At 40.4% G+C, this 18,209-nt stretch overlaps 1 protein-coding gene across 1 annotated transcript; it reads left to right on the top strand.

Annotated features, from left to right (window-relative positions):
- Positions 1–310: 310 nt before the first annotated feature.
- TRIB2 (tribbles pseudokinase 2) lies at positions 311–17,932 on the top strand. The gene is made up of 3 exons (XM_073674142.1): positions 311–1,619; positions 3,299–3,591; positions 15,734–17,932. The coding sequence occupies exons 1-3, from the start codon at positions 1,350–1,352 to the stop codon at positions 16,200–16,202; spliced, it is 1,032 nt and encodes a 343-aa protein (XP_073530243.1). The 5' UTR covers positions 311–1,349; the 3' UTR covers positions 16,203–17,932.
- Positions 17,933–18,209: the final 277 nt, after the last annotated feature.

The following is an 18,209-nucleotide window of genomic DNA, read 5'->3' as shown; positions in this document are numbered from 1 at the left end:
AAATAAATAAATATATAGATAGATACATATAGATATATAATCCCCTTTAGGACACACAGGCCGCTGCACTACTTTTCCTCTACCTAGAAAGCGGACATCACGCGATTACAGGATCACCTGAGCCTGCTCACCTCCGCGGAGGGATACGCGCTCTTAATGCTCTATTTCCTTTTGCTACAGGATTAGAATGAGCGGAGGACACAGAATGAGATCTGTGCGGCTCTGATGGGCGGGAAATGCTCGCTTGTGACTGACAGCTGGTCTGGCCTATCAGTAGACAGCTTTCGGGCAGAAGAGGGCGGGGCCGCTTCCCATTGTTCCGCCGCTCCGGCCAGCTTGTGAACTGAGCAGAGCCGCTGACATTGAGTAGTGAGGCAGCGTAAGAGCCGCACACACACATACAGGCACAAGGGAGACATTCCCGGCCACGTAAGTACTACACATCGAGGAAGATGATGTCTTGCTGAAAGGGATCGGCCTCAGCCATCCCTTCTCTTCTCCCTCCTACCTCCACAGAAGACTCTGCTCTAGGGAGAAGCACATACTTATATCGCAAGGCAATCATCTCCCATCCAGGACACAAAGCACCGCCTCACGAGCTGCAATTGTCTTCTGCAGGAGCCCACAGTGTCCATCATCGATCTGCTCTGTCCTTGGCTGAACTTTCCTTATACAGGGCTCATCCTCGCCTATTGTTCACCCATCTGATGTGCCACCTTCACTTGGTGCATGACTGCTTCACCCATTGCTGCTAATCCTCCACCAGGACTCTATCGCACAGACATTGCCCGAGCTCCACACGCCATCTACAGTTAGCACCAAGTCAACTTTCTTATTGTGAAGTCGGCGAGGAGATTAAGTGGTAGAAGAAGCTGAAGATTTATTTTATTTTTTTTCTTGGGATATTGATATTTTTGGGGAGAAAAAAAAAATTATTGAGTAAAATATCTGCCTCTAAATATATTTTTGCTGGAAAAGGAAAGAGGATTTTGCACAAGAACTGGATCGAGCGATCAGCTCTCAGCGTTCTAGAACGTTCAGATTTCCAGAGTTCTCAACGTTCTAGAACGTTCAGACTTTGAATTTTCAAGGAATTCTCAACGTTCTAACAGTCCCCAGAGAAGCCAGGATCCAGCTGCCTTACCCCAAACCCCCTGATCAACCTATATTCTTCCACTCAAAACCTATTTGCTATTGCACAACCCCCAGGACCCCCCTCTTCCCCTGACATTGTCTCTGCACAGCTACATTGGAAAGCACCCCCCTCCACCTCCAAAAATAAAGAAGCACAAAGTCTTCAGTCACCCCAAATAATAGCCTTGGATTTATTTGGCTGCTCTTTCACACTCATGAACATACAAAGGTCGAACCCTATATCAATCACAAGGTATGGGAGATCTAGGAATAAGAACCAGGATTTTGAAGAGTTGTCATCCATAAGGTGCACAGAACCCAGCCAGAGCTTCAGCCCCAATCTCGGCTCCCCAAGCCCCCCAGAGACTCCCAACTCGTCGCATTGCGTTTCCTGCATTGGGAAATACTTATTGTTGGAGCCTCTGGAGGGAGACCACGTTTTTCGAGCCGTGCATCTGCATAGTGGAGAGGAACTACTCTGTAAGGTACAAGATCCTTATCATCCTCTTTATTGCATTTCCTATAGGATTTGTCCTGCTACCACTTGTTTCATCATTAGCCGGCCTTTTTAATTCAGGGGCATGTGTTTTATGCAGACCTTATGTTCTAGAGATCATTCAATTAACTAAAAGGGTTGCATAAGCTAGGGCTCTGCTTTTGGGAATATCTCTTTAAATAAGAGTGCAGGTGTGCTCATAACTTAGTCACAAATCTAAAAGAACCTGCTTTGATCTTTCATTTGCTACTAGCTGTGGACACAAAGCCCCTTTATAAGGGTACCTGGGGGAACCTAAGCTGTGGATGAAATGAGGCATTGTAGACACAGGCATCATTGGGTGCCCCTTTGATATATCCCCCCCCCAGTGTTATTGCTGTGTCTGCAATATTTAGAACCCACCTAAACAAACTATCTCTTCCTATGTCATTCAGTTTCCATTCATTGTTTGCCTTCATCCTGTAGAAAGGCAACATCCAAAGCGGTCTCCTCCATTCATTCATAAACAATGGGGCTTGAATGATGTAATTGCGAACTGTAGACAGCCACATAATTCCCTACGGAGGATAATATGGCAATCCATTCTGAAGGCTTTCAATGGAATACTTTATGTAATGCAGTAAATGTATTTATAGGGGGTGAAGACTAATGGTAATCAGCAGTTGTGAATGAGTCATTCTTTGACCTGTTTGTGAATGCCGTTCATTCTTTTTTTTTTTTTTCTTTTTGCAAAAGTTTGTTGAAATTCAGACCCCAGAATTGCATAAGCTCCCAGGCAGCCTAGTACCCAGCCTTATGCAAAGTGTAACTTTTATGCTGACATCTCTAAATGATATTGCATCTTCCAGCAATGTGTATTAGTAAATATCTTGTAACGTATGTTGCAATTTTTGTTTTTATGAAGAAAGGACACATTACCTCTATGTGTATACACTACAGCAAAACCTACATCTGCACCTCCCTCTGTACACCTTTTGTGTGTGCAGTTTTGAGCATTTACATTTTGTTTCTTGGGTAGAAAATCTGTTTAGGTTAAACTGTTTCTTGCAGCATTGACAAAGACAAGAGAGAACCTGAGGTCAATGGCTACATTATTTTAAAAGCAATACATGCATTGAGCCTTTATGGTGGCACATGGAGTCAGCGCTGGTTTTTATTACAGATCCATAGGTGTTCTGTAGGGCGCCATAAGAACCCGTATTCTTCCATAAAGTATTACGGTGCCTTCTAATAATGGAGGTACAGTATGGGCCTATAGCGATTAGCATGTATCATTGCCCTGTAATATTGGTATGTACATGAGCATTTGCACTAATTCATCAAATTGCACAAGTAATGATTTTGAACAAATATGCATTTTTTTTATTTTTATTTTTTTATTCTTTTATGCCTTGGACCTGATTGAGTTTAATGGCTAAAATGCGCCTTTTATTATTGACTGTTTTGACATGTATGGTGTCTACAGATCTGTGATAGTTGTATGAATGAATTTAAAGGGTTAATAGAAAGATATTGTGGACTTTCCATATAGATAGGAATTGTGCATCCTGAAAGCTATTTATACCCAGCGTATTCTAGAACTTCTAGTCCACGTGAGGCTTCTGTTTGCTGCCACTCTTCTCAATCCTTTTGTTTCTCCCCCCCCCCCCCCTCCCCCCACTCTTTCAGGTTTTTGATATTCGCTGCTACCAGGAGTCCTTGGCGCCCTGTTTTTGTCTACCTATACACAGCAACATTAACCAAATAGCTGAGATCATTCTTGGAGAGACTAAAGCCTACGTGTTCTTTGAAAAAAGCCATGGGGACATGCATTCTTTTGTTCGTACCTGCAAAAAGCTCAAAGAGGAAGAAGCAGCCAGACTGTTCTATCAGATCGTGTCGGCCGTAGCACACTGTCACGATGGAGGGGTGGTGCTGCGAGACCTCAAACTTAGAAAATTTGTCTTCAATGATGAAGAACGGTAAGATCTCTCAATTAGTATTAACTTGTGTATCGATGTAGCAGAACTGAATGTGTTAATCTAAACTCTGGATCTTGATTATATAAAGCCACACGTGGCGATATGTAGTGCCAACTTTGCTAAAAGTCGCAAATTCAACGTTGTGAACACATGAATATATGTATCCTTTATGTAGATGTGCTTATTTAGTTTATTTATACAGTTGTAATACGTTCACTATACAATAGCGGGTAGTAACGACAGGATGTAGTAAAGAGCACGAGCCCCAAGAGCTTAAAATCCTAAAAGAGTATAGGATATTGCATCGGGCGACTATAGGGGGGGAAAAATAAAAAATGTAATTATAGGTGGCAAAGTGTCCCGTAATGCATTGCAGACAGTATATGGCATATGTAGCATGTGGAATGTAAGGAATGAGGGGCAGTAAATGTATCCCACCACAGATTATTCAGCAAGTGAAATGCACTGGTCACTTAATATATGAGAAGTGACATCTTCCCATTCTGCAAAGGATTATTCCGGCTTCAGGAATGTTGATATATAGATCTATCTATAATTATAATCAAATTTTATGGTAAATGCAATTGACTTATCACATGGCTTTTTCGAAAGGGTGCGTTCACATCTGGCTTGTTTTTTTTTTGTTTGTTTCCCTACAACCTCCTTTACGCGATTGCCTTTTTGTATTTGAAACAGAAAAGCATTTTAATCCGATAAGCACCAGAAAAACCTTACCTAAAGAGAAAATATATACAATTTAACGTTCATTAGGCCTATTGTATTGAAAAAAAAATATACCCAGTATGTTTTGTCATGTTGGATAGAGCTGCCTGAAAGCCTGCTGCTTTTCATAAAAAAAAAATTAAAAAAAAATAAATATTGCACACCTAAAGAGTTAAATGACACACTTGGCTGTGCTGTATCTGTAAATGGACTTGTCTCCCTAATATTAACCTCCTGCCAGTGCCGTCTTTTTCCAAATAATCCATTTTCTTTCCCATCTTGTCTCCTTTCCCCCTGAGTATAGAACATAAAGCGTGTGCACAGACCTGAGCGAATGATTACAGTAATGGCCTATTTAGTCTCGTTTTGAAGATTTGACCTTTGTGGTTAAATATTCGCCACATGATCCGGGCAGAATATAATGGTACAGTGTATTAGCTGTGTCAGTGCTGAGACTCGGCTCATTTCTGGCTGCGTCTGCGGCATTGTGAAGTCATACAGTATAGCGGTGCAGTGCAAAACATTCTGGTTAAAGAATAATGATAGTAAATGATTAAGCCTAAAATACATGGATAGTGTTTTAACCGCTGCTTATGAATCGGATGCTAAGCATTCTACAAACTCACCTTTCAGGGTTTGTACATTTTGGAAAACCTATTTTATTTCTCCTACTGGGTGTTTTTCAGGTAACGAATGGGGTAGAGGGTTTCTCTGTTTAGGACAATCTCTTCTCCAAAATGGAGAGGTTACAAAGAGCATCACTCACTCTGGAGGATCCGTCCTATTGATTTGAATGAGTACTGTGCAGTACTTCATTTCACCTCTAGTAGTGCTGCAGGGAAACCTAAACAGTTACTGCCAGGACTCCCCACAGGTTTACAAGTGATCACTGGAGGATCCAGCCAAGGGGCCAGTTTGGGATCAGTTTACTTTCAAGGAACTATTCTTTCAATTTTTGGACAATCAATATTTGTGAGTTCTCCCCACCCCTTACCTGTTTATGGGGCTGTCTCATCTTGTTGAAAATCAGCAGTCACTGACTGCTGAATTCTTAGAGTACGCACCACGAGCGCTCTGGATTTTCCAGTATCCCTGCCGAAGTTTAGTGATTGACTGTAACTAAAGGGGCACCCTGAAGCAAGTGTTCAAATGCAATATATCCTGACCCAGTTGAAGTTTTGGATAGTGCCTGTTGAATGGTCTCCTCCTGTAGGAGATATGCTCTCTATTAATGAGGACCTGTCACCAGCTCTAGCCCTTATTTTATTCCCGCAGCTCCTCCTGAGTATTGTGTGGGGGGTGTTTAACCCCCTCCCCCATCCTGCACTACCCTTTTACTCTGCAGGCTGTTTTTTTGGAATATCTAGAAAATGTATTGTTGTCTTTGTTTCATCACACTTGAATATTTCCTCCGCTATTTTGAGTACATAATATTTATTCTACATTTTTCAGGCTGTCCTTGTTTGGTCTTGTTAAACCACATTATGGCTTAGTGAGTAGCAACGGGGACTAAGCAAGACGCCCTCCTGGTTTATATTACGTCATAACTGCATGATCCATTCCAGGGCCTTCAAAGCATCTAAAAGACATAGGGGGGATGTGTTGGGAGAACAATGGAGGGAGGAATACAGCGGTATTAAGACCGAATAGTGGTTAACATCATCGGTGCATAAACTGCAGCTGACAGTACACCTGTTTAACCAGTTTTAAAGGTCTGAATCTAATTCTGAAAGGTTCTTGTTCTTTGCTAAAAAGTCAGAGCTTGAAAAATCTCTGGAGCTAAGTAGGGGGTCTAAGGGGAACCGTTTCTCCTTGTGGAGAGTGCCAAGCTGGCGTAAGGAGACTTATAGGCCATGCAATGCTCCTCTGGCAATATAAATATGCAAATAGCTTCTTCAATAAGGAAAATGACTTGAACTCTAGCGCCACCTACTGGATGTAGCAATCCTAAATGTCAATATCGACCTATAACGAGCCTTGCCACATGACTTGGGATAAGAAGCAAAAGCAGAAATGCCATTTGCAGACACGTGTTTCAGGGTGTTTGCCCCTCCTCAGTGCAGAGCAAGAAATCTGGTTTGGCTGTATGAGAGGCCTCTGACTGGTGAAGATAAGTAGTCATCCACCTAAAATATGCTACTGGCTTAATATTCTGTGTTGCCAATGAAAGTTCTGATTGCTATTTTTAGCTCCAACAAGTTCTATAAAATTTTGGCCACACATCTGTCCTTTTTGGGTTCTCATTGTTGGGCCTCCTGGATATCATTGATGTTAAGCTGGCCACTAGTGATAGTTATTGGGTCAATCATCTCATTCAAGGAGGTTCTCCTAAATTTGTATACACTGGACCCATGTAACGGCTGTGGTGCTGCTGACTTCATTTGGATTTTATAAAGTCTCACCACCTATGGGTCTTGCCAATATCAGTGGCTCATTAAGTATGTTAAATTGCCAGTTGCTCTCATTTTCTTGTTAGGTCAGACAAAATATGGTAATATTTTGCATCTGCGACCAATTACTGAACAAAATGGAAAGCCAGATGATGTATAGGTGTGTGGCTTGAGCTTCTTCAGGTTTGATCTGAAGTTGTCCACATGTGGTGGTAGCTGTGATGTCTTAATATTCTGCAGCACTTTCCCTTGTTTTGTTAATCATAATAATTAGTGTATGTATATATATATATATATATATATATATATATATATATATATATATATATATATATATATATATATATATAAAATATATTATATATTTCATTGCAATTTGTGTTAAAAACAGAAATCTTGCAATTTTTACACTGGCCACGGAGTTTATTCTAGACTCCCATATTTTACGGTATTTTATCTTCATTCCAAAAATTCACATGTACATTAGCTGCATCTTTTGCAATGAAGCATCTAATGAGCGTGTGCAAAGGCTACTGTGAAGGGAGTTAGGTGATGTCACAGCTCACTAACTATTGTGAAAGAGAGGTTTGGAGAAAATTCCAAATTTAAAAAATGCATTGAAGACAATAACCTGATTAAAATAATAGGTAATTTTTTTTGATGATGCATTCCCATTAGGTGTAAGTGCACCTTCAGAAAACTTAGATCAGAAAGTTGAGACCCCGCTGATCACTAAAACGAAGGGGCAAAGTCTCTTCTGCCCCATGTCTTAGGAGTCTATGGGAGTCTTACCACTTTTCCCTCAGCAGCCCCCTCTCGCACCCCGCTGATCGAAACTTATGACTTGTCACAACTTTTCTGAGTGCAGTTATACTTCAAAGCCTATTACGATATTTTTTTCTTTATTCCCCAATGCTAATTTTAAATCATAGTAAAAATCCAATTATTATTGTGACCATTCATAAAATATTAAAATGTGCTTTTTTTTTCTTTCTTGAGTCTTTTAATCACTCTGAATAGAATTCAAAAACTTTAAGTGTTGACTGACACATTTATAAACAGGTCAAAGGGCTATGTAGATCTGCAGATTAACATGCCATCCAGGGTTGGTAGAAGCTGGGTGACCACCCTTGTGGGCATTGTAACGGGAGATGCTTTTTCTGCTCGGTTACAATGATTTGCTATGGTAATGGATGATATCCGCCATTGTGTTGATGCAGTGGTGTTTCTGTTTTCCTTGCTCGGTGTGACGCCGGCTCCATCTAATGAGCAGTCCCCTCTGGATTCCTTTGCCTGTAACAATGCTTTTCTTGTGTCATTTTATGGCAGTCAGCTGATTTACTTTTGGTTGCGCTAACCTCCATGACCTCGGTCATATTGAATGGAGCACGAACAAGGCTGGAGGAAATTGTTAATCAGCTTTGGCAGAGAATACAATGTAATCTGGGTTACATAAAATATGATGATGTGTCGGCTAAAGAGGACGGCCGAGTGCGGCTTCCGTCTCGTAGTAAAGTTCTCCATGGAGCATTTGTGTCACCATTGCTCTTGTGTACAAACACTTCTTGAATAGGACCCGGTTGTCCCCTTGCAGCATGTGGGTGGTCCGCCTTGTTCCCATATGTGAACCTCCTATGTCTCAAGAGGACTTCTTCTAGGTTGGATTCGTCTGGTCTCCTTGGAACATTACTTAGATTGTTCTAGGGTTAAGAACTGTCTACAAATTTTAGGAACATCTGTACAATATAATTTTATATCAATTCAGTTGCTACCCCCCCCCCCCCCCATAACTCTTGGGCCGGCACCATCCTACATGTTCACCATTTGAGGCCATTGGACTGGTTTGTATGGTGTTACAATCGCCTTCCTTGCAAAAATTATTTCTTAATTTATCTATCGCTCTATCTCCGCCAACTTCCGTTCTCTCCAGAAACTCCACCACTCTTGTCCAGAGGTCTTGTCTGGTGTTGCCACTTAGATCTTTTATTTGTAAGCAGCTAAACTGCATTACCGGACACTGACCATAGACAGGAGTGGCGCTGTTTCTAGCGTTTAAAAAGGTTCACTACCGAATCTTGGGACCCGTTGTGTCAATCAGATCATTAGTAAGGGAGGTAGTGGGAGGCGGAGTGCCCCCTTAACCTGGTCGATTTCATAATTGATACGGATAGAGCTCCCTCATGAGTTGGTGCTTGGAGACCTCTACCACTTTTGTATCGCTACATAAGGCCGGTTTCACACAAATCAGAAAAGCGTTTTGTGGAAAAAAAAAAAAAAAGAAGAGTTATGCTTTTCCGATCTTAGCGAACTGCCTATTGGCCTATTCCCAAATTTTGCGTTTCACCCAATTGTATCCGAAATAAGTGTCTTATTAAAGGGAACCTGACAGGTCCCCCATGCCCTCCAAACCACCAGCATTTCTCTCTTCCTATATAACAACTCCCCATCGACTATTCAAATGGTCAATTTGCATATTAAAAACAGAAAGTCTGATTAATGTCAAAACAGTATGAAGGAATAGGGAAATACTGGTGGTTTGGAGCAGGGCTGTGGAGGCGGTAAGCCAAACCTCCGACTCCTCAATTTCCCTGACTCCACAGCATTGCCTCCACTACTGAGCGTGTACATAAAGTGCTGCACAGATCCATCTCAATTAAAAGCCGAGATCCTCAGATCAGGAACAGAACGGACATTTATAGGACATTTCATAACTTTCCCAAATTCTTATGAAAACATTTACAGCACATTCTGCATTGTACCTAATTGTTTGGAGGGCATCGGGGGGGACCTGTCAGGTTCCATTTTAACTACTATTGAACAGTTTCCCTAAAGAACAACTTATTATAGTTTTTCAAACCTTTTTGAAGATATGAGTTTTTGTGTGTTTTTGCTCTTATAGGAAGAAAAGGCTCACACTTTGACAATCCTGATATTGGTTTGGCTCATGGAGCGTTTTCTTCCTTCCAGAATAGAGCTAATTTGCCTACTTTTTCCCTATGGAGCACTACCTCTAAGTCTCCATACACCTGCTGGATGGAGAGATATAGATAGATGTGTGTTTATTTAAATCATATTTTGCAGTTTGGTGTGAAGATATAGCAATATAATTCAATATAGTTGAACTTGCTAATGCCCCGTGATTCTCTGCTGCGGGGAGTAATGATCTGCGGTTCAGATGTTGCACAAGCAGGATGAAGTACAATCTGCTGAGTCCACATCTAGTCGTATTGTGACAGCAGTCCAAACTGCAGCGGTCTATGAATAAACAAGCTTTGTGTGGGGGGTTATTGGCAGCGTGTGGAGGATATGATGGAACCTGTCAGATCAGCACATTCTATATGAGCAATGTGTAAATTTGACCATTGCTCAGCCTTCTGTTTGTGTGCCACGCTGAGCTGTGCATAGCAAGCATTCTGACCCACGTGGCGGCGGGCAGAGGTTAGGTCAGAGAACACTACATGTCAATGTGTTACTGCAAACATTAATCTATTTGTGCTCCACCTTTTATATATCTCGAAGTGCTGAACAAATCTCAGCAGCCGCACAATAAATCAGTGCTGAAGAATACAGCCGTATACAAACTCTAAACTGGAGTCTCACGTGCTCCCCCTAGTGTCGGCACTCTGTTGCAGAAATGTAAGCGATTAACAGATTAATATTATATTCAGAGAAACGATAAAGTAAAGTGTCACATTTATTAATCTAAACTAAGACCTTAATTTCTGTAATTGGTGATTATCGCAAACAATATTAAATCATAAGCTGAAATATTTGAAATGAATGGGGCTGAAAAATACCATAAACTATAGATGGGTGTTGTGCTGGGTCTCTATTGAATTTTTTTAATATAGATTTGTTAGAAGTCAATTTATTTTTGTGGATATATATATATATAATCACACGTAGTGTGTGTTTTTTATATTTTGTCTTTAATATCTAAAACTTTCCCACTTGGACTGTGACATTGGCTTTAGTGATTACATTATCTTCATGGCCAATCAAGTTACACCGATTGTTGCAAAACTAAATATATTCGTAAGAACCAGGAGAGACAGAGTAAATATGGCATAAAATAGATTTTTTTATTTCATAAAAATGTTAAATTCAAAGTATTCAATCGGAAAATTATCATGACAGACATAAAGTGCAGTGTGCTGGGAGAAACGACTGCTGCACCCTTTCACATGCCCCCCAATAAAGATTGCCATATCAAGTGAAGATCCTGAGTCAGGTCAGAGAGATGGTGCATTTTGCTTACCACTGGATGTGGAGGACCGCAGCAGAAGATGATATCCCGGCGATTGAATGCAGGCACAGTGTACTTACCGGTTGCCTATCAACCTAAATACCAATATGAAGGCCGATGTTTGTTTACCAAAACTAAATATATGTCTTAACTTGGTTCCATTATGACATCAGTAGAATTGGTACTTTTCTGGGAATTCCTATGCCAAAGTGTAGGGTATCAGCTCTGTCCTTTCCCCTTTAGTGACTGTCCTGTTTACTGACAATTCCCGAACATGTTATTTAATACAAGTTGGCTGCTCCCCCTCCACCTCTCGTACAGAACCCTAATATATTAACCAAAATTGGGAGTGACTTCAAAGCGCAAATTACATTAAGAATTGCCCAATTTGTCTACACCTTAACTGGAAAGTCCATTGACTTCTATAAGCACCATGTGAGGCTTTTACATTTATTTTTTTCCTTTCAGCAAACCATGAGAAACTCCTTTTTTAAATGGCCGTGCTGGCTCCTGGCTCCTGCTCCAGACTTGCTCCTGATGTCATACAATTTTATAATGTGTTAGTGAAACAAGTAAGCTGCGTCTATGATGTCATCTCTCTCCCAACCTTACCCACATGTAGACGTAGACTTGTGGTTTCTTCAATGGAGGTGAATAGTTCATCATTTGTTCTCGTTTCACACCTACTACAGTTAATTGGGTGCCTTAAATTAAAGCCAGGACGAAACCAATACCCCTGGCGATTTATTACTGGCGCCTGTTTGCTTAGGCTTATTTTAGGTTTATGGATGTCTATTTGGGTTTATGCATTATCCATTGACTGCATTATGTAGTTTGGGTTGAGTATAACATAACATTTATTGTCTGAACTGGTGTTGGCTGTTGCTTAGAGCACAAGTGGACAACCCTTAAAGATTAACAACCCTTCCTCCCCATGTATCCATAGTGCATGTTAAAATAAGAAACTTTGTAATAGATCTTAGATGTCTTTCATTCTCCATTCACCAGTGAAACCTGTCTTTAGTCAATGTAGAATTTTCCATTACTGAGATGGATGACAGTTGGTGCTTCTAAAGCTCTATGCAGGAGGGAGGCAGACATTCTGCTGCAAGTTCTCTTGATTTGAAAGGATTCGTAGTGATGGGCGAGGCATCCAGCAGTGCCGTATATCGCGTGGTGAGAGAGAATATTTTTGGTTGTATGGTAATAAAACCGGCTGCCAATCAATGAGCAAAATGCTTGTTCAGTGGGTGAAATGATCTTTTTGTGCAGCACAAAAAGATCATACTGTAGTTCTCGGCAGAACATCATCTGATTTAAACAGGATTCTCGATGCTGGGAACAATGGCAGCCTATGCGCAATGAACGAGCTATTGCAAATCATTCAAGTCGCATTGTTTGTAGCAGTTCTGCCTGTGTCAATGGACTATTAAATATCCACTGATTTATTTACCAGTAAGTGGTAGTTTATTACAGCCGGTCCGGTGTATACGGATCTTGTGTGTCAGCTCAGTCCCTTGGATGGGACTTCCAGCCCTCCTTCACCATTTGGGTCTTGTTTATGACATCACAAAGGCAATGTCTACAACAAGTGACATCACAGCTGTACCAATATTGGAATATGTTGCACAATATAGTTTGTCATGGTTGCATATACTTTCAGAAGGCTGAGGCAATGGTCTCATCATTGGCAAACTTTCCAATACATCTTGTGCTGGCAGTCATGGAGATGTAGTGTTTGACAGGTTGTCTACACGTTAAGCCATCCTCTAAGTCAAAGGTGTCACTCATTTTCATCAAGGGCCATATCTGCTTTGTGGTTGCCTTTTTAACGGGCTGTTTGTAATTTATAAGGGCTCATGCAGACGTACGAGCACTGACTGCATTGCAAGGACTGGTCAGGGGCTCTAAGAGCTGTTCCTGTGTAGTAGAGCTAAAAGAAAGCTGTCTGTGGTTAGTAGGGCTATAAGAGTTGTCCCTGAGAGTAGTAGGGCTAATAGAGAGCTGTGTTCGACCTCCGAGTTCAAGATGGATTACTCCCTGTCCTAATTATTGGCTGCTTCTTCTCTGATTCAAAGATGGAACCACACAAGTGCTGGCTGTGTTCACTCGGTTTCAAAGATGGCACCCCCTCCTTGCATTGGCTGCATCTGCTTAGATTTCAAGATGGCACCCGCTTCTTATGCTGGCTCTGCCCCCTCTAAGAACTAGCTGTGTCGATTGTAAAGGGGGTGACGTGCAAAGGCCATCTTTGATTTTGAGCTCCAGCGCACACCTCCTCTATCCGAGACCGACGCTCAATACAGAGAAAATGGAAAGCTGATCCTTTTTTCTTGACCTCATAGGTCACATAAAATGGCGTGGCGGGTCAAATTGTCCTGTGGGCCTAGAGTTTGACACCTTTTTGCATCTAAGCGAAAAAGCTGGTGGTGTGGGTTTTAATTTTTTTTTTGTTGTTGTTGGTTTTTTCTTTATCTACATTTACCTAATGTCCTCATCTACTTTGAGATGGAGACCCGGTCTTTACATCGCTTGACACTTTATTTTATATTTTTAATCTTTTTCTTATCGTAATAATTGTTTGACTTTGGAGAACTGAAACACGCAAAGGCATTACCAGGTCTTTAAAGATGAAGCTGAATTCAAAATGTTTTCCATTACCAGTGAGGAAAAACCACAGAAGTGCAGCAGTAATTCTGAGAGACGGAATCTACGTCTTGGTTTCCTTGGAAACAGGCAGGGAAATCCGTGAAAATAATTCTGTTAAGATTTCTCTTTTCGAGATGCCTCTTTCCATCCCTCCTTCTCGGAATACTTCTCGGACATCTTGTGCAGGGGCTTCTAGAAGAGGATGTTTATTTTAAACCTGTCCATGCTACTTAAGCCTATTTTTTTTTTTACTTAGTGAAGAATTTGGATTACAACCTGAGCTCGGCTATCGGGGATCCATAAACTGAGGTGTTGATCTGAAAATGTTTTGGATCTTTTTTTATCTTTTTTTTTTTTTTTAAAGTCTAATTGATCAAGTTGTTTTTGACTCCTAGATGATGAGTGTTGAATGCGGCAATTCAGTTCCCTTTCAAAGTGCCTTTGTCTTGCATGGGGATCCCTGTCTGTTACCATGGAGACAGAGATGCGTTTCCTGTTTCTAAGTGCCATGGCTGCCTCTGATTTAAGCTCTGCGGTTTCATTCACCACTAATGGGGAAGCATTCACAGGCTCAATTGCTTCCTCCTTTTCTCATGCTCATGACTTCCACACTGAAACTAAATCTAATCAATCATCGTATTGATCTAGTGTATTCCCCGATAACCGGAAATTATAGGCTCCTTCTATAAAGGGCAAGCTGACGGCATCATCCTTGTATGTACTTATGTTGCCTACAGCTCCGGTTGAGCATATAAATGTTTATCTAAAACAGGGGTGGGGAACCACAGCCTCAGGCCCGCAGGGCGTTTATGGCCCACAATGACCTTTTTAACCGGCCCCCGGGCATATTCCCGAGGACCACAGTGCTGTATTTTGACAGCCGCCGGACCATTAATTTCTTGCTTTGTGAGTTCGCGTATGCAGTGTTCACTACTGATCACTGAGGCACGTGCAATGAACGATTACGTCCTCACACCAGTCAAAACCTACAAGAAACAAAATGGACATAAACCCTGCTGTAACTAAGTGAAAAGCAAAAGAGCATTTAAATAACATAGGGTTCTTAGTGATACTGTTTTTGATTAAAAATGGCATAAAAGTTATCCCACCACGGCACGGTGACCCCCATTCGAGACGGTCCTACACTGTCTAATATTAAAAACCTTACCATGTGACAAAGTTGACCTCATTGTGTCAATAAGGGCAGACAAAGGACCGGGTCCTGAACTATGGACACCAGTCCAATGCCAGCTTCAGGGCGTACATTGAGGACGGAGTTTCTCAGTGGAAACAAAAGGATATTCTTCAACATGCTTGACTCTTCCCTCCATGAACATCAGCTGTCTGGACGGAGGCACATAATGGTTAGCCAATCCATCCCAAAAAATGGTCGCGTTCAGTCCACTGTAACCTGAGGTACATGGCCTTTTAAGCAGATGGTAATGTTGAAATGAAGACCTTTTTATCAAGTTTAGATTAAACCTCCTCTATAATGTTAAAGCTTCTGTCTCATGGAGGTAGTTTTATCTTGGGCAGTGAGGAAGGAAAAAAAACCTTTCCTTGCTGAAAATGCATGGATGAAATGGCCATCTGCATTTTATATTCTCATAAAAAGGCTTTCAGACTTCACTTTCAACATGATAAACCTTTCTCCCGAGTCTCCTTAGTCTTACAGTGGAGGTTCCCTTCCATGTTGTCAAAAGTCTTTCCTCTATTAATATGAATAGATAGTTCAGAGATCTGTCTAATCTATACCCACTACACTTATAAACTAGTATTCGTTCACATCTAAGACATACTTTATAGTCCGAATACAGAACAGCTGTGGGTCTCTTGACTCGAACTTCACAACTTTTGTACACCTACAAGTTGGTTGAATTTGGAGGAGGCATTGAAATCCATACACAGACCATAAATGTTGGACATGTGAAACCAGCTTTCTTGGTACCTCATTTATTTTGGTTTTCAATCTTTTGATCTTCTTGTAGATCTTATAACCAGATGCACAAAACTAAACATAATGTTTCCTTTTATTATAGGTACTTTGTACAAAACGCACACAAATAAATGAAAATTTTTTTTTGTGTTGACTTGAGACTGACTAAATTTAAGCTCTTTTCTCTTTTGTTTCCAGGACTAAGGTGAAATTGGAAAGTCTGGAAGACGCCTATGTTTTATCAGGATGTGATGACTCTCTATCGGACAAACATGGTTGTCCAGCTTATGTGAGCCCAGAAATCCTTAACACAAACGGCAGTTATTCGGGCAAAGCTGCCGATGTCTGGAGTCTAGGTGTCATGCTCTACACCATGTTGGTCGGACGATACCCATTTCATGACATCGAGCCTAGCTCTTTGTTCAGTAAAATTCGTCGTGGGCAGTTTAACATTCCAGAGACACTATCCCCTAAGGCAAAATGCCTTATACGTAGCATACTTCGTCGGGATCCAACAGAAAGGCTAACATCTCAAGAAATTCTGGACCATCCTTGGTTTTCCACAGATTTCAATGCTTTGAATTCAGGATATGGTGCTAAGGAAGTGTCGGATCAACTGGTGCCTGATGTCAATATGGATGAGGAAACGGACCCTTTTTTTAACTGAGCACAAGACTTTTCTTTTCGGTACTTGAGATGACCATGGCCACATGAAGGAGTCCTTTCGGACCTTAGTATTCCAAATCTGTATTGTCCCAGGATGGTAGCTGGTAAAAAGGCTCCACTGGGCTTTTCTTGGGTTTTGAGAAGACAAGTCTGCAAGGAACTACTCTACACATGTAGCATTAAGGCTGCTATACAGTTAGTCTTTTATTTTATAAATGTGTTTTATGTTTTCTTTTTTTGTTTTTTTTAACTAGCATGGATAAAGTGTAGCTTCACCCTGTATGGAGCCAAGGAGACTGCACAAGCCAATTACAGTGCAGCTTTGTCACTCCTGTTCAATAGTAATATTTGTCAATGATTTTGCCACGCACATCCTGGCATCGCACTGTTAAAAAAAAAAAAAAATTTTTTCTTGTGCCATTGTTCAGGGAAGGTACAATTGGCTTTTTCTTTCTTAAATTTTAATTTTGCCAAATTGGTACATTTTAAAAGTTGGATGCACTGACAAAGTAGGTGCTAGTTTTTTTTTTTGTTTGTTTGTTTTTTACCTATTTTTATCTTTTTTTTTTCAATTTGGTCTAATTATAAACTACTTAATATTCCGATCAGGAAATTACATTTTAATGCTTTGTTCCTTTTTAAGGGGAAGTAATTCATTTAACAAGCTGTTCTGATTTTCTGTTCGTTGGGTTTGCTACAGGAAGCTGCTCTCATTCCGACTCCTAGATGCATAATCGCTATACGCTTGTGGCAGACAATATTACCTTTTTTGGAAAAAATAAACAGGGTGTTTAATTTTACTGGCTTCCACAAATGCCATCTTGCACTTATAGCCAGGAGTATACCTATAAATGATATAAGCTGCAGAGCCATCATTATGGGATGGCCTACTAATAACTCGTCTCCCGCATCATTCTATTATTTTTTTTCTTCTTTTGGGAGAGATTATTTTAAGTAACATTTCAAAGGAAATAGTTTTATAAGCTTATGACTATCCACTAAGGTCTCTTTCCTCCTCCCCCCTATTTCCTTCCCAGTCCCCCTGCACGGAGAAGCATTAAGTGCACCTTTTTGTACTGTCAAGAATTATTTATTTTTCATGAAAATGTCACAGTAGTGATGTATTAAGCCAGTACTTCAATTAAATTACGGGTTGACTTACAATGACATATTACATGCTGTACTTAACACTTCCTTTTTTATTTTCCTGTGTATTTTGGAATTTTTTTGTTTTACTATATGGCTTGTATTGACTATAACAGGCATTATCCCACCCTCACCACCTCTGTATTGCTATATAATAAAATATAAACAGAAATATTTGTGTTTTTTCCCGTACCTCAGTTGTTCTGATTAACCTGCTCGTATCTGTTTTGTGAAATGGTCAAGTTTTTTGGGTAGGTACATGTAGACTCTAAAGTATGTAAATGTTACTTGAATTTGTGCTTAATTGTAGTATGTGGCATGTGTGTACAGCTACTTGGCATTTGAATTCTGGGAAGCCGTTTGCCTGCCCCTATGAGAAGATTATTTTTATTTCTTAAGAACAGTCTATATTCTAATATTCTTGACTTCTAATTGACAAAATTGCAGCTGACCTAGGTTCTATTTTGGTAGCTATCGGTAGAGGAGTACTAAATACTCAAGATGGTGCTGAATTGGGATGGAATTTAAAAATTTGTTTTTTTATATTTTCATTTTATTTTCTAGTGTCTTTTTTTTTTTTTTTTTCCCTCCCCGATAAGACCCATTTTATTTCCTTTAGTAAGAGGAGAGACTGGTGATAAAACGTGCATGATGGGGTATTACTGCCTCTGGTGCTTTGAATGTTATGTATTTGGTTTAATGTTTTTGTCTTAATCTCTTCAATAAATTGTGCATATTTAACTAAAATCTTTCAAGTTTTATTTTCATAAATCTTAGCGTTCGACAAATTGAATGCAATCTTGTTTAATCTGGCGGAGAGAAGCCATAAGATTGAGTATTGGAAACTGTTACATCTAATGTA

Source organism: Phyllobates terribilis, unplaced genomic scaffold, assembly GCF_046119375.1.
Source record: "Phyllobates terribilis strain yellow unplaced genomic scaffold, ASM4611937v1 Scaffold_3__8_contigs__length_932513732, whole genome shotgun sequence".
Taxonomy (NCBI): domain Eukaryota; kingdom Metazoa; phylum Chordata; class Amphibia; order Anura; family Dendrobatidae; genus Phyllobates; species Phyllobates terribilis.
The sequence above is the reverse complement of the archived record's forward strand: the minus strand, read 5'-3'. Positions and strand labels throughout refer to the sequence as shown.

Bases quoted from the DNA above. Each gene is read 5' to 3' on its own strand.
- TRIB2 (XM_073674142.1), top strand. From the start codon at position 1,350: ATGAACATACAAAGGTCGAACCCTATATCAATCACAAGGTATGGGAGA. The intron at 1,620-3,298 runs GTACAAGATCCT...CCACTCTTTCAG, and splicing joins GAGAGGAACTACTCTGTAAG to GTTTTTGATATTCGCTGCTA. The intron at 3,592-15,733 runs GTAAGATCTCTC...TTTTGTTTCCAG, and splicing joins GTCTTCAATGATGAAGAACG to GACTAAGGTGAAATTGGAAA.